This window comes from Vollenhovia emeryi, unplaced genomic scaffold (assembly GCF_000949405.1).
Source record: "Vollenhovia emeryi isolate VEMERY1.0 unplaced genomic scaffold, V.emery_V1.0 DF939156.1, whole genome shotgun sequence".
Lineage (NCBI taxonomy): Eukaryota > Metazoa > Arthropoda > Insecta > Hymenoptera > Formicidae > Vollenhovia > Vollenhovia emeryi.
The window spans coordinates 1,199,608-1,211,978 of record NW_011967210.1 but is presented as its reverse complement, the minus strand read 5'-3'; the positions used below and the strand labels follow the sequence as shown (position 1 = coordinate 1,211,978).

General features: G+C 47.0%; 1 protein-coding gene across 2 annotated transcripts in view; it reads right to left on the bottom strand.

Moving 5' to 3' along the window:
• The window catches only part of LOC105565026 (discoidin domain-containing receptor 2-like), a 103,932-nt gene that overhangs the window by 25,289 nt on the left and 66,272 nt on the right, over window positions 1–12,371 (bottom strand). For both annotated transcript variants that reach the window (XM_012017842.1, XM_012017843.1), the window contains exon 2: window positions 7,561–7,688. In XM_012017842.1, the coding sequence (XP_011873232.1) occupies window positions 7,561–7,669 (109 nt within the window). In that variant the 5' untranslated portion in view covers window positions 7,670–7,688. The remainder of the gene's footprint in view (window positions 1–7,560; window positions 7,689–12,371) is intronic.

Below are 12,371 nucleotides of genomic sequence, written 5' to 3'. Positions count from 1 at the left end.
CATTCGGCGACCATAATTCTCGGGGAGTGACAGCTCCGAACGGAAGGGTGTGTGCCGCCCTCCGTGCCGCGAGAAGAGGGAAATTGAATGCCTTCGCAAGCCCCTCTCCTCTCCATCGCAACGTCGGGGTCTCTCGTCTTCTCGCCCGGCTCGTTCTCCTCCTTCAACCGCGTCACTGTCAAACTGATAACCGCTTCTTTCCCTGAGACGGCTCCTCCGCGAAACCCGAGACAACCACGAAACGGTCGACGAACAAGCCGCGCCTCGAGGAGAACGCAATACGTTCGAGACGACGTAAGAGAGAGATTGTAATAGAAAAATCGTAATAAATTCCGAGAGAAATTCTTCCGCCGTGTATCCAGCATCCGTTTTGCTTTTGTATTTGTTGTTACTTGATAGTCGGAGAGTACCGTTTCTCTCCGCCTCCATTTCGCACGCGCAGTACGCAATACTTATACGTCCGCGTGCACGTCGAGTTGATAAACGATTTTCCGCGAATCTTGAAATACCGAAATGGTAATTGAAATGTCCTGGCGCTGAATCAGACTTCCACGCTTAGGTTACAAGTTGAGGCGGCGATGAAGGCTGCGCGATTTGTTAGAGATCTACGAATTGCGCAATATCGTAAATCTCCTCCTTTACAAGAACGGATCTCCTTCTCCACCGTCGTTTGTCCTCTCCCGCGAAGCATTCACGTCGCACTCGAGTAGCGAACCACTCCTTCTTCAGGCAACTGAGAACGGTTCTGAATTAACCTTTAACACGGTGTAAGTCACGTCTTTATCCGCCAGGCGAGGCTGAGTTTAATAATTTAATATATACTCGGTGTACAGTTTGACTACGGAACCGGCTATGTGGAAATCGCAGTTGTTTGTTCGCAAAAATGCACGGAACTTGCTGTAATGCGCGGGCGGACGCTCATTGTGGATTTACACGCGTCACATCCCATAATTTCGTTCCCTCGTCCCGGATCAAGTCAAAGATATCGCGCCTTTGGTAGACGCGAATACGGCGAGTAATTAGCGCGGCTTTTATAATAATGGCAAAGCAAATTGCACAGAAGACTAACGAATCTCTCGGCAAATTAGGGAAGAAAAATAGAGGAAGTGTGGTATGGGTAGACACCAACAACGAGCTTTTCTATCTCGGTGAATTTAATAATTCGCATCACCCTTCCTTTGTTAATTCCGGGATTATTATTAATGACGGCGCACCAGAGTCGTGGTCGGCTTTCGGTACGCTTACTCGCACTTCTCTCCTCGGGCGCGAATGTAAATTAATTACGCACCGGGACTTTCACGAAAAACATATTAAACTTCCCCATCTCATTGCAGCACGATATTAGCGCATAAATCATGACTCGCACCTAATCCTTGGGTTAACTCGATCTTTGTGTGTGTGAGTGTGTTTTTTTTACGTCAAAACGTCTCGACTAATTATAACGTACGAGCTGTCTCTCGCAGTCATACATATCCTTAAAATATTATGACGAGTCAGAGAACATTTTTATTACGTCGCGCGCCTTCAAATATTAAGACATTAAATATTTTTGGTGCAAAGCAAATGATAATTGCCAGTCCTTAAGAAAATAGGAATTTCAAACGCGAGTCCCTCAAGACGCACTTGTTACGTCGTTGTATCGCGGCGGGGGGCATATCTCTACCAACGTGACCGCAATACCGAGATTTAATCCAGATTAAATTCTACGCAAGATGTAACTTGGAAACTGTCTAGTCGTTTGTGTGTTAATGATAATCAGCTTCTCCGCACGGCTCACCGAGACGGGACTCGGTTCGTTATGTTTGCTCAACGGAATTAGCAGGTGGACACCTGCCGCAAGGTCTTCCCCCTTTTGACTGTAATGCCGCGCCCGTTTTCCGGAGCATCGGCGAAATTAGAATGAATGTTTGTAAGAGCGTCGACCCCGAAAGAAGCTCGCGCCTGCCCCCTCGATGTAATGCGCTGCACCCTTTCGCGGAGCCGTGAAAGCCGAGGCGCGGTTTCCCCGGGCATTGTCAGACTCGGGGAGCCATTTTCGCCTCTTTCAGAGAAAACAAACATTCGTTCTAGGTGGAAGGTAACGCGCGTCGACGAAAACGCGCATGCCCGTCCTTCTGGCGCCGCGACGGCTGGCAGAACGGAAGTACTACTTTTACACCGGCCCTTTCGTCCCTCCTACTTCTCCAAGGTCCTACTTCTTTCCCGCTCTTTCCGTTTCATCCGCCGTGGCTGCGTCCTTCTCCACCGCGCCGCGACCGTTCCACCCTTCAAACCCCCCTAGGCGTGGACTGGAAATCACCGTCTCGTGTTGCGTGCGTTACTTAGACCTCGAGGGTCGAAAATGCAACCCCTTTGTACGGGGTTCGTGCCTTCGTGGCCTGGATTTATCAAAACTAAGCAGTTTTATTCTTCGGTGTGTCTGACGTTAATGCGAAGAGAGGCAGACAGCGTATATTGACATTGCTTTGTAAAAACATCTACTCTAATAGCACTCTATTTCTTTAGAAACCGACGAACAAATAAAGTCGCGAAACATTGAACCAGACATTATTCACAATTGCAATTGAACTGTCTTATTTTCAAAACTAATAAAGATGCGATAATTACGTAATCAATTATAAAACTGTTCTACGTATAATTTTCCTGAGAACTCTTCAACTTCTCTTACGTAAATAGCAAGAAAGCGTGTCAGTTAAGGATGTAAATCCTTTCTCGAATGAAGGATCTCCCCGATCATCGTCTAATTCCTTCGTTCCAGCTGATGTCAGTGCGCGGACAGTTTCAGGGCACGGACCCTTCGCACTCGTGCAGTCGGGCGCGCGGTGTTTGCTTTCGTGGGTCGGCCTTATGAAAATACAGATCCGCGAGGCGGATTGACGTACGCCCTTCGAAGCCGAAAGTCGGGGATTATTACACTCGACGTCGCCAGTCGACGTCTGACAGTTGACGTCCTTTCAGCGCGTCAAGCGCGAGATCCCTCGGATCCACCCCGGATTCGTCCTCGTTGCACGATACGTTCCGCGACGCCGTCGTCGCTCAGGTCGATCGTGATGAGACGCGAAAGGGTTTGCCGCGACGCGGCGAAGAACGATCGTTCTCGCACTCGCGTACATTTCGAGACGCGATTCTCGATGGCCCAGGGGATATATCGCCGAAAAATAGCGATCCGCGATCGAGGAAGCGCGGGGAGCCAGGGATTATCTCGCTCGGGCGTCTCCAGAGCTGAGACGCCCTTTCAACGTGTCAATCCCACTTGATTCTCCCGATTCATCCTCGTTCGTCGAACGTATCCAAAGGCTGCGCCGTCGCCGAGACGCGGGGTTAAGTCGATTCCACTCGAGGCGATTTATCCGGAATCGTTAGGGGCGAAGAGTTCCTAAGTTCGTGTACGCGGGCGTGCGTGGACCGTTGGTTCTGGCGCGTGATCAAGCCGAACGTGGAGATCGGAGACGGCGCGAGGGTAAGGAACAGATGTTCGGAATACCAGCTTGGGAATGTTTACGTCGCGGGGATTTTATATCCGAGAGACATACGACGTACACGTGCAGAAAGTGTCGGCGGTGCCTTTGTCGTACGAATAATCGCGTCTTTCAAACAAGACCCGCAGAAGCTGTCAGCCAGTATTAACGGCGCCCGGCGCGTACAAAGGAGTGACAAGTTGTAATGATAGCCGAGGTATGTTTTGATAACTGTATCTACGGAGGGAATACGACCATGGGAAATTATTTGCGCGCTTGGATAGGTGACTGTACAAATAATCCGTTGATCGGCGCACGATAGGGTGCACCGTCGTCTCAATTAAAGTGTTCTTCGCGAATGAGGGATCGTTATCGGGCTCGACTTGAAATTTTCTACACGGGGAGAATTTTCTCTCGAAATTTACCCCGAAAATTATGTAGTCGTGAGACAACGTGGCATTTGAAGGAATTTTATTCGAGTTTTTTCAAATTTTACCATACATTTCGCTAGCAATTATACCTAGTATACATTTTACTAGTAAAATGTGTGGTAAAATTTCGAAAAACTCATAAAATTGTTCAAAAGGCCATGTCCTACAATCACATGATTTTCAGGATAAATTCTAATAGAAAATTCTCTTCGTGTATGCTACGTTCCCTAATTAAAAAAAAATATATATAATAACGTGTGATTAAATTTACCCAATTTACATGCAGCATTCTTTTCAATGTGTTTTATTATTATAGAAGTTTGAAACGTAGCCTTTTGTTTTATTTTTGTGTGAAAATAACTTTTTCTAATTAACGACATCCTACGCTTCGCGTCGACGTATGCGTTGGCGACAGAGCGTGGACGAAGGGCAATAACGCGTTAATTGCCGCATTGTTATGTTAATACGCTCAAGACTCCAGCAATAATTTCGTCATCATCACGCTAGGGCCTAATGGATCCGTAGATAATTGGAAAGGAGGGCTGAGGACCGAGAGGGTAACAGAGGGATGACAATGTCATAACGCGGGAGGGCTCCGTTGCGTGACGGTTTACCTCCCTGAACACATCCCTACCACCCGTGCTCGATGTGCCCTCTCGATGCGACAAACACACGAGCGTGTCTTGTACGCGTGCTCATTTATTACACGTATTAATTTACAATTATTAAAGGTAACGCGCTCGCGTGTACATACGTAATTTATTTGGAGGCTGAGTCATATCTATCAGCACATCTATACACCCTGTTTCACCAGCGGCTACGTCATCCTAGTCGCTGTTAACAATGAATCCCGCGCGGAATGCAAAAAAGGCGATCGTTCGCCACATGTGTCGCTCGCGTTAAATCTCGCTACGTCAGATACATCCCGGCCGGATGACGCATCTGTACAATTGCCTATCCTATCACTCCGGGCTCTCCACTCGTCCGCCCGGTGCACGTACACTCTCGCGTCTACCCAGCAATTACGCGACACCGACACGAAACGCGCGGGCGCGCGTAATATAATATACACGCAAACGGCGCGGCTACACTCTCGTCTAGGCACGCGTCTATACGCGCGCTCCGTTTACCGACCGCCCTCAGAATCGAACACACCCTCGCACGCACGCACGCACGCACGCACGCGAGCACCTAGAGGGTGTGCAGTACGCGCAGGCACCGCAATTCGACCGACGTGCAACATGTTTATGTATCGCCGGCAACATTAACATTGCAATTTATGCGCGCTTCAACTGCTCGGGGGACCCCTTTCAGCTCTCCTCGATCGGCCACAGCTGACCGGCTCGCTTAACACAACCGCGAATTTACCGGCGTGGTTCAATGTACAAGTTCAGTCGCTGCGGGGGGCCCCGCAATCGTCTCCTCCTTTCGTACGGGACTATTTATATTTCGGTGCTGCCCGCTCGATGCTCCTCTTGTGCAGAGGACCAGCGCACCGACCCACCTAGAGACCCTGTAATCAGAGACTGGCCATAAGAGTTCGTCAAATTCCTGCGAGTGAGAGAGAAACATAGATCGTTACGATCGTAGAGGAGTAAAGGTCGTTCTACATTAGTCGCAAGTAACCAATCGCATGAACGCAAGCAGCGCTACTTCCGATCGTAATGCAGTCGTAAACGCCAGTCGCAAGGTTTGACCAAATCCAAAATTTGTGTCTCTGCGATTTGCGACGGCCAATGAACATCGAGCTTCACTGTCATGGTGTCTGTTTGGCTTGGTCGATAGCTCGTTAGTTTCGCGTGTTTCTTGATCGGTTAGAAAATTTTATATATTAATAAAATGAATCGTATAGACTGGGATGATGATGATTGCTTTGGACGTAAGTGTTCCATATGAAGATGTGGATAAATCGTGATCAGCCTTCGTGGATGTCGCAACATTCTCTTCTTTGATTGGCTGTGACTTTACGACTGCAATGTACAAGTTGAAATCGCAAATTTCTTGCGACTTGCGACAATATGGACGTGCCAGCGATTGCTTGCAACTTAATGTAGAACGACCTTTAGATGGCCTATGTTTCTCTCTCACTCGCAGGAATTTGACGAACTCATATGGCAAGTCTCTGATTACAGGGCACATTTCTAGACCCACCTACGACCGAACGCCTCTATGGATTCTTCGGTGACCGGTATTCGATTCTATTGGATTCCATGGCACGTATCGGCCGAGTAAATTTCAAATGCGCCGTGGCCTGCTTCTTTCACGCGCGAATAAAGAGGAGCTTGCGACGAGTCTGATACTTTCATCGGTTAACGATTAACTGATGGATTGTCAGCTTAGCTACGTCACTTAAATTGTCACGTCTGACTGTAGGACCTACTTTTTCCCTCGCACAAAATGTTGCTTTAATGCCATTGTTCTGTTTGTTAGCTCCAAGTATTATGCTGAGCTGCTTTGATAACCAGATAGAATTTAATTAGCGAAGTTTGCGCTATATAGTTGTTTTCCGGGATTACACCGGCACGCTCAAGTATAAGTGTAAGCAGGATCAAAGGTAGCCCAAGTATCGGTTTTGAGGTCAAATAGTACGCTGCATAGGTTCCAAGAGTTAGAAGAGTTAACTTCGACTTTCCTGATTTAGTATGTTTCCGTAACAGCCATTGTCTGGATATATTTAGCGCTAAAGTATAAGCCGATTATCGTACACTTGCAGACTTTATAGCGCTATTACTGGCAAAGTTATCAAGAACTCGTCAAGTGCGTTATTTCTAACTTTTGCGTTTGTCATTCGTTACGCAATAGACTTTTTATAGATCTACTTCCAATTCTACTTTCGCAAGTCGCGACGTCAGAACAATTATGCTTCGCGCTTATAACGAGAGATGCACATTTTGAAAACTTTGCGCTCGGCATAGCTCGAATTTACTCACTCATCCGGGGAAAAGGATGGTACGCGTTGTGCAGCGCAACCGAATCGAGAGACCATCATGATCCATCTTTCGATCCTGCTCGAGAAATTCTTCGGGTGCGAAATACGTCCCGTATACGTAAGTTTCGAGCTCGATTTCACGAACGAGTACCTAAAAGCCTTTCCCGGAGCTGACTTCGGAACTCTTGGCGGATACTTTGCAAGTTTCTCGCCCTGTTTACCTGACACGAGGGTGGCTCGGGCCGCCGAAGTCAATGGGATGGAAACCAAGCCGGGTAGAAACCGAGCCCGAGGTTTAATGTAAGGCAAAGGGCAATGCGGTACGAGGGAGGGCATCGGGATGCCTTTCTGTTTTTATCGAGTAGAACTGCGGGTGAGAGAGGCACCCGCCTCGGTAAAATTATAGCCTTGGGTGTAAACACGTATTTCAATCATGATCTCGCCACGTTTTCTTCAATTTGCCCAAAAGGAGAATCTCGATCCTCTCTGTTGTCGAGCAATAAGTATCACACTATCGCCAATGCTGCGTTTCTATTTTACCGCGAATCTATTAATTAGACTTTTGCATTGCTTGCTAGTTGAAACGCTGATTATTAAAGGAAACTAACGTCCTGTCTTAGCTCTTATATCCTTTATTATTTCGTATTTGTGATTTCACGTCAGAGCCTTATGAATTTTATTTATTAGCTAGCTAACAATTATGAATAGTATCGATTTGGGTCAGATTAACGTATCTACTCACATATGTCTATGGAACGTCCGCCGCAGAAGCAGAGGATCAGCAGGTAAAAGATGAGGCACGTCTGCAGGTAGTCCATGGTAGCGTCGATGGTCCGCGAGCCCGTGGTCATCGAACTCTCATAACCGCTCCTGCAAAAATAAAGTTGCAAAAAAATTACACACACACACACACTCGTGGCCCTGGCATTACGCAGAACAGAGTGATTAAGCGAGATTCTCGAGAAAGCGTCTTGCCAAACGTAGAGATCGGAACGGGAGAGGGTTGGAAGGGGGTGAAGGGGGAGCGCGGGGGCCCGACAGGGAGACGCGACGTGAGCGTAGAAAAAGAGTCTTGGAAACGGCCGTTTCGGCCTCCCTGTGCTTTTCGCCGGGGTGAAATGGCGCGATTCCCGTACCGGACAGATATACGACCGGTACAGGAGCCACGGACAAAGAGCTACATTCACGCCAGCAGCCATTACGCGTCATTATCGAGATTAGGATCGGCCGTTCGGCGCGAGAGAGGAAGACGGAAGGAGCGAGGTCCACCGAGGATGCTGCGAGCCGGAGAAAGAAGTACGGAGAGCGCCGTGGGGCTCTTTGGCTCTTGGTTCTCGTCTTGTATGCGCGAGGGGGCGAGGGCTCGTACGTACCGGATAGTCGGCGGGGAGGAGGAACGCGGGACCATGCTTTATTCACGGCGGTGCCGTCGCAGTGCGTGGAAAAGAAAGGCGAGGGGACCGTACGAGAGAACTCACTTTTTGGCTAATTAACGGGGGCGGGAGGGCAAGGGAGGTTACGGGATTTCTCGACTACCGCCGACCGCCCGCCGATGCTTATCTGCCGAGAACCCTTCCTGCGACTCGTTATTTCACGACGAAAATATCCCGAGTAACGATAAACGCGGCGAGCCGGTGTCTTATATCGCGCTATGATCGTGAATTCGGCAATTTATCGTGCATTTTCGGCCGCCGAGCCAACGACACTCTCGTAATCGACGGCGAATCTATCGCTTCGAATAGATCTCATCTCAAATTAAGGGCTCATTCCACTTTAACGGCCCAAAAACTGTGCTTCTCTTTAACCATTTTTTTCACAGTAAATTCACCACACAATGAAATCAATCTTTTTGGGATTTATTAGGGTACTCTTAAATAACACAAAAAAATAATTTGAACAATTTTTTAATTAAGCGTTTTCTACACCGTTCGAATGGCGTGTCAAAAAATATGCAAGTCCGCCGCGTTGATGACTTTCATCATTCAGGCTTACCTGATTACAAAAAATGAAAAAGATTCTTAATCTATACGAGTGTCGCTATGTCCCGAACCTCAATTAAGAATTTTTATTTAAAAATAACAAAATGGTGCCAGTTTGAAAAAGTTTTAAAAAGTCCTTTCCAAGTGCATATTTTTTGTCACGCCATTCGAACGGCGTAGAAACGCTTAATTAAAAAATGGTTTGAATCATAACAAACATTTTTTTGTGTTATTTCAGTTATTAGTTATTAGTGCCCTAATAAATGCCAAAAAGATTTATTTCATTGTGAAAAAAATTGTTAAAGGTAAGTATAGTTTTTGGGCCGTTAAAGTGGAATGACCCCTTAACGGCTCCTGAGACAAGACGCCTCGACCTCACTAAAGTTTATTCTACAATGGACGCAAAACGCAAGAAATCGACCAATCACAGTCAAATATGAGAAGAACGATCGACTGCCATTGGTCGATTTCTTGCGTTGCGGCTTAGCGTCTTGCGTTCTGCGTTCATTGTAGAATAAGCTTAACGAGAATTGTTTAAACGCCATCGCCCTTCGAGTCACTTCCGGAGCCGCCGTTGGGTGATTTTCGATTAATCCTTTCCGCCTCGATACTCGACTCTGACATGAGATCCGCAGACTATCGATACCGTACATAAGTGGCTGAATCGGATTATCTAACCGGTAATTAAGATGCTATTCAGGCGGCGAAGTGATCGCGTATGCTGGTACCCGTGTCAAGCATAGCGCGATCACAATGCGCGCGATCGATTAGTCGACGTAGTAATTAAGGTCACAGAGCGCAGTCAACCTTTAACCCGCGCCGGCTCGCACAGCTCGATTGTGGTCCGAGACACGGCATTCGTTTCTCAACCGATGATTAGATCAATCGTGACGTACAATTAATCACCAGGCCCGTGGATAATCTCGTAAATACACGCGCGCTCTAATGCGGCATTCATGCCACGCCGTCGCGAGATACGTTCCCCGCAGCGATAGCTTCCCCTCGCGTCGCCTCGCAGCGGCGTTTCGAAAAGTTCACTCTCGCATTACGTACGCCGGGCGTAATCTATTAGAGATAAAAATTATATGGGAAATAAACCGTGCGCCCGTGCACTCGCATGAGTTAATTGCGCTATCGATCTGCCTTTCGCGCGATTTTACTCGCGGGATAACGTCGGGGCCCTTCATGCCTCGCAGGCATGTTTCAAGCAGAAAGAGTTAATCATTTCCTTGTAATTACGGAGACTTGATTATGTCCACATTTCTGAATTGATATGCACTTCTGCCTGAAGCAAGAAGTGTTGCGCATTTATTAACACGCTCCCGCCTGTCTCAGTCCGTTCTTTTTTTCTTTTTATAATTATCATTCCGAGGAGGAAGAGCGTAGCGGTGTTTCGGGTCGTGCAGACGGCAGATTTTTTGCCCTCCTTCTCAGATAAAATCCTCTTTCAACTGTTTTTGGTCGATTATTCACTCACTTCAATGCGAACATTCGACATCGGCGCCAACGGAACGGCCAACGAGCGAACCGCCCTCGCCCGCGGAACGAAGAAAATATCATGCGAATTTAGTGAGCCGTTTGTTCCAGCTTTCTACAATACGCACACTGCCATCGTTCATTCGCCCGAGCTGCCACACAGCCCGCCGTTCGGCCACTTGGTTCCACTGTGTGCCGCTGCATAAGGTGCCCTTGTGCGCACTTGGAATGCTCGATTTGCATGGCATTCGTCTCTTCATTTTTGCCGAGTGTATCGTGCGCTCGTCGCGTTGAGCTCGCAAGCCAGGTGCATCGGTGCTTAAGTGGAATTAACGTGAATGATGGGGCCCAGATAAAGCTACATCCGCCTGTACGGGCTCACGGGCGTATTTTACGAATGAATACACATGAATTTGTTCAGCGAATCAGCGAATCAATCATGCCGCTTCGATTACGTTCGATATACGTACAAAGCGTAAGCTTGTAACAGCGAATTTTTCTAATCTCGCTATTCTACGGCCCATATTTATATAATAATTTCGTTAGGGAGCTTCGCTAAAACCAGTTTTAAGTACGGTTCGATAGATATATCTTGAAAATCATTATGTTCACGACCAAATTTAAAAAGTTACATTGCTTTTGATCTAAATCATATTATAGCACTGTTATTTCTCTGGCAGCTCTGCACAATTATAAAGATTTGTAATAAAAGTTGTTTATGTTAGTCTCGATGATAATATCGATAAAAAGATTTCTTAAGCTTTGTTAAGAAGGAACAAAAACGCCGAGAGATGAGATTTCATCTTTTGCAGAAAAACAATCGTCGATTTACGTCTCCTCCTTTTACTGCTTTTAAAAGAATATAACTCTTTTGTATTGTCGCGTTTGTAATTACAAGTGGTACAATAATCTTTATGACTACGAGAGAGCGAGCTATGGCAGCATTTATCTTATCCCATCTATTTTTAGTACATTCTTCTCTGCATAATTTGTGGATTATACTCGGTAAGTGTAATAAAAGTGTACATATATTCTGAGAAATATTTAACAAGCCGCGTACGTGTTTCGTGTTATTCGGCCAGATAATTATTTTCCTTGATATTCAAACTTAAATTAAAAGCCAGAAGAAGTATTCCCATTTGGGGGAATTCCTATAGCACGTTCTAGAGTCGGCTTGGCTCAGTTCCCAACGTGTCATTCCGAAGGTGGTGTGAATGGGAGAATGGGAGAAGGAAGGAGAGTGCTGCTGCACAGGTTCGCAGCTACGTGTACGAATACACTTTAATCTCCACACTTACAACGTTTCCGGATCGTTAAACGCCGTTCGTCGACGAACTCTTGAGTCCGGGCGAAAAATTCGCATCCAAGCTCGCGAACGGGCGCTTTAGCCGCGGCGGAAAACGCGTCATTTTCTCGTCGAAAAGTTTTCGACAACGCGCAGGAAAAAAAGAAGCTTGGAATACCGGAGGGTAAAAATCCTGCATACACGTGTACAGGGATTTTCTTGGTGCAAGACGGCAGACGAGATAAGATCTTTGAAAGTTATACATACGCTTAATTCGCTGAAAAATTGCTTTAAGAATATTTAACGAGAACGAAGAGGTATCTGTTCATTTAACGTCGATGCGCGTACACTCGGCTAGCAAGACGCGATGAAAACTGCGCTTAACTTAATAACGTGTGCAAATATGTATTTAGCAGATTCGAAAACGTGGGTTTCGCATTTACGGATTTCTGGGCGATAAGATTGCCTTTTGCAGAAATTCCAGAAATGGCCAGACGAGGAACTGCCGTTCAAAGTGCCTTTCCCAAGGAAACTCGCAATTCTTAGCTGACGAGATTTACGGTGGGTGCAGGAGCGGCAGGCATGGTGCTCTTTTGAGCGCTGTTTCCATCGTTTGGGCGCATAAATTTGCGCGCGAATTCGTGGAAAGTACCGCGTACACGAATACGCGACGGTCTCGAGAGCTCGCGCAAATTAAAACTCGGCGAAGTCGTCCTCGCGTAATTGCCGGGGCGCGCCGCGACTTATTTTTGTAGACCCTCGCCTAAGGACGCAGCCGTCGACGCGAGAGAAATTGCGAGGCGGTGTTTATTT